Source organism: Belonocnema kinseyi, chromosome 3, assembly GCF_010883055.1.
Source record: "Belonocnema kinseyi isolate 2016_QV_RU_SX_M_011 chromosome 3, B_treatae_v1, whole genome shotgun sequence".
In the NCBI taxonomy this organism is placed as follows: domain Eukaryota; kingdom Metazoa; phylum Arthropoda; class Insecta; order Hymenoptera; family Cynipidae; genus Belonocnema; species Belonocnema kinseyi.
In genome coordinates this window covers 142,266,528-142,268,649 of record NC_046659.1, presented here as the reverse complement: position 1 = coordinate 142,268,649, position 2,122 = coordinate 142,266,528, and the positions used below count along the sequence as shown (strand labels likewise).

General features: G+C 22.2%; 1 protein-coding gene across 1 annotated transcript in view; it reads right to left on the bottom strand.

Moving 5' to 3' along the window:
* LOC117169228 (UPF0729 protein CG18508) overlaps nt 1-2,122 on the bottom strand; it is a 5,107-nt gene continuing 2,985 nt past the window's right edge. Inside the window, exon 2 of the mRNA XM_033355489.1 lies at nt 1-580. Within this exon, the coding sequence (XP_033211380.1) occupies nt 350-556 (207 nt within the window). The 5' untranslated portion in view covers nt 557-580 and the 3' untranslated portion in view covers nt 1-349. The remainder of the gene's footprint in view (nt 581-2,122) is intronic.

Sequence of the window (2,122 nt, the reverse complement as noted above, 5' to 3'; positions counted from 1 at the left end):
CCCGGAAATCCTGGAATTATAAAAAAAAAATTTTCCATGGTTTGAGTAGACTCAAAAAAGTTACAATTGCGATAAATATCTGAAGATAAATAAATTCTAACATAATGAATTACCCTAGAATACAAATAACTCAAAATTAGTTTAAAAATTTCGAATTCAAACATTACAGGTACATATTTTACGCACCATTTATTCAAATTCATAATAATTGAGGCTGGACTTTTATATAATTTTTTTTTGTATTTACAATTAAGGAAAAATCGAGTTTCTGAATGGAAAGTTAAAAATTGAAATTAAAGTGTTCATTAAATGCTGTCGAATAATTGGAAAATCGTAGAAATTGCTGTTTTTAATCGACTTTCATAACGTCGTCGCCATCCTTCCATACCATTTTGCAGACTCCATTTTTACATTCTTTGACTAAAGTTGGTGGTTCCTTTTTCTCTCCTTCTTCACCTTCCTTTTTGCGATACCAGAATTTTAATAGAATCGGCTGAATAAGAAATCTGAAGATGAGGAGTAATATTGGTATCACGACGCAAGGAATACACGCCATTTTTTCCTTTTAGATTGAAGGATTCTAAAATATAAATTTCAATTTTTGTAGAAAGAAGTGCCATAATATTATCAGATTTCACGCATTTAAAGTTTTTAAGTTAATTAATTTATTTTAAACGCAAAAATGTCTTTTATACTATTTAAAATGGCTGCTTTAAGAAACTACTTGAATTTTCAAGAAAACAATTTAATTTTTAACAGAATAGTTCAATATTCAACATAAAAAAACATAAATTCACAAAAAAAAAAGGTCATGGATTATGATTCAATCATAAAATTTGAAATTTATACAAAAAATAATAATTTTAAAACGAAAAAGACGAATTTTCAACCAATAAAGATTTTTTATTTAAGAAATAAATAAAAATGTGTCTAAATTTTAAAATCTTTATGCCAAAAGACGAATTTTTCCTGCAAAGATTTATTTTTCAAACCAAAAATATGACCAACAGAAAATAAAGTTTTTTACGAAGTGGATGCATTTTTATCCAACAGAAGTGAAATTTTAAACCAAGAAAAAAATCATTTTAAACCAAAAAGAAGGGTTTTCCGCTAAACAGGTGAATTTTCAACCAAAGATATAAGCCTTTAATCCAAAAAATTAATTTTTAACAATGTGTTTTAACTTTGACCCAAGTAGCTGAATTTTCAATTAAACATATAAATCTTGACAAAAAAGGTTTATTAACAAACTAATTCAACCAAAAATTTCAAACAAAATAGTTGAATATTCAAAGAAAAATCATTTTTAATCAAAAAGTTGCATTTTTATTTTTAAAAAAATAATGAAATTTCTATCTAAACAGATGAATTTTTAGATCGAAAAGATAAATTAAAAAAAAATCTCGTTTTCTGTTCAAAAAGATTTTAGTTGACTTTTTACGATCAAAATATGAATTTTAAATAAGAAAAAAAGTTTATACGAAAAAAATTTAATTTTCAATCTAAAAAGACGATTTTTTAACCTAATAGTTGCATTTTTATTAAAAAAAAGGTAAATTTTCGTTTAAAACAGAAGAATTTTTAATTATTTATTTATGATAAAAAATTTCATTTTTGATTGAATTTAACTTTTTAATTTAAAATTAAAATCTTTTTTGGTCAAGCATTAAACTGCTTTGTTAAAAATTAATTTTTTCGATTGAAGATTCATATCTTTGGTTAGAAATTTTTTCGTTTTTGGTAGAATTTCAATTTTTAATTAAAAATTTTAATCTTTTTCGGTTGAATTTTAAACTACTTTGTTAAAAATTATTATTTCCGAATGATGATTCATTATATTTGGTTAAACATTTTTCGTTTTTGATTAAATTTAACTTTATAACTTTTAATTAAAAACTTTTTTGAATTCATATTAAACTAGTTTGTTAAGAATTAATTTTTTCGATTGAAGATTGATATATTTGGTTGGAGATTTTTTCGTTTTTGATTGAATTTAACTCTAATTAAAAATTAAAATTTTTTTTGGTTTAATATTAAACTATTTTGTTAAAAATTTTTCGTTTTCGATTGAATTTAACTTTATAATTTCAAATTAAAATTTTTTTTGGTTGAATATTAAACT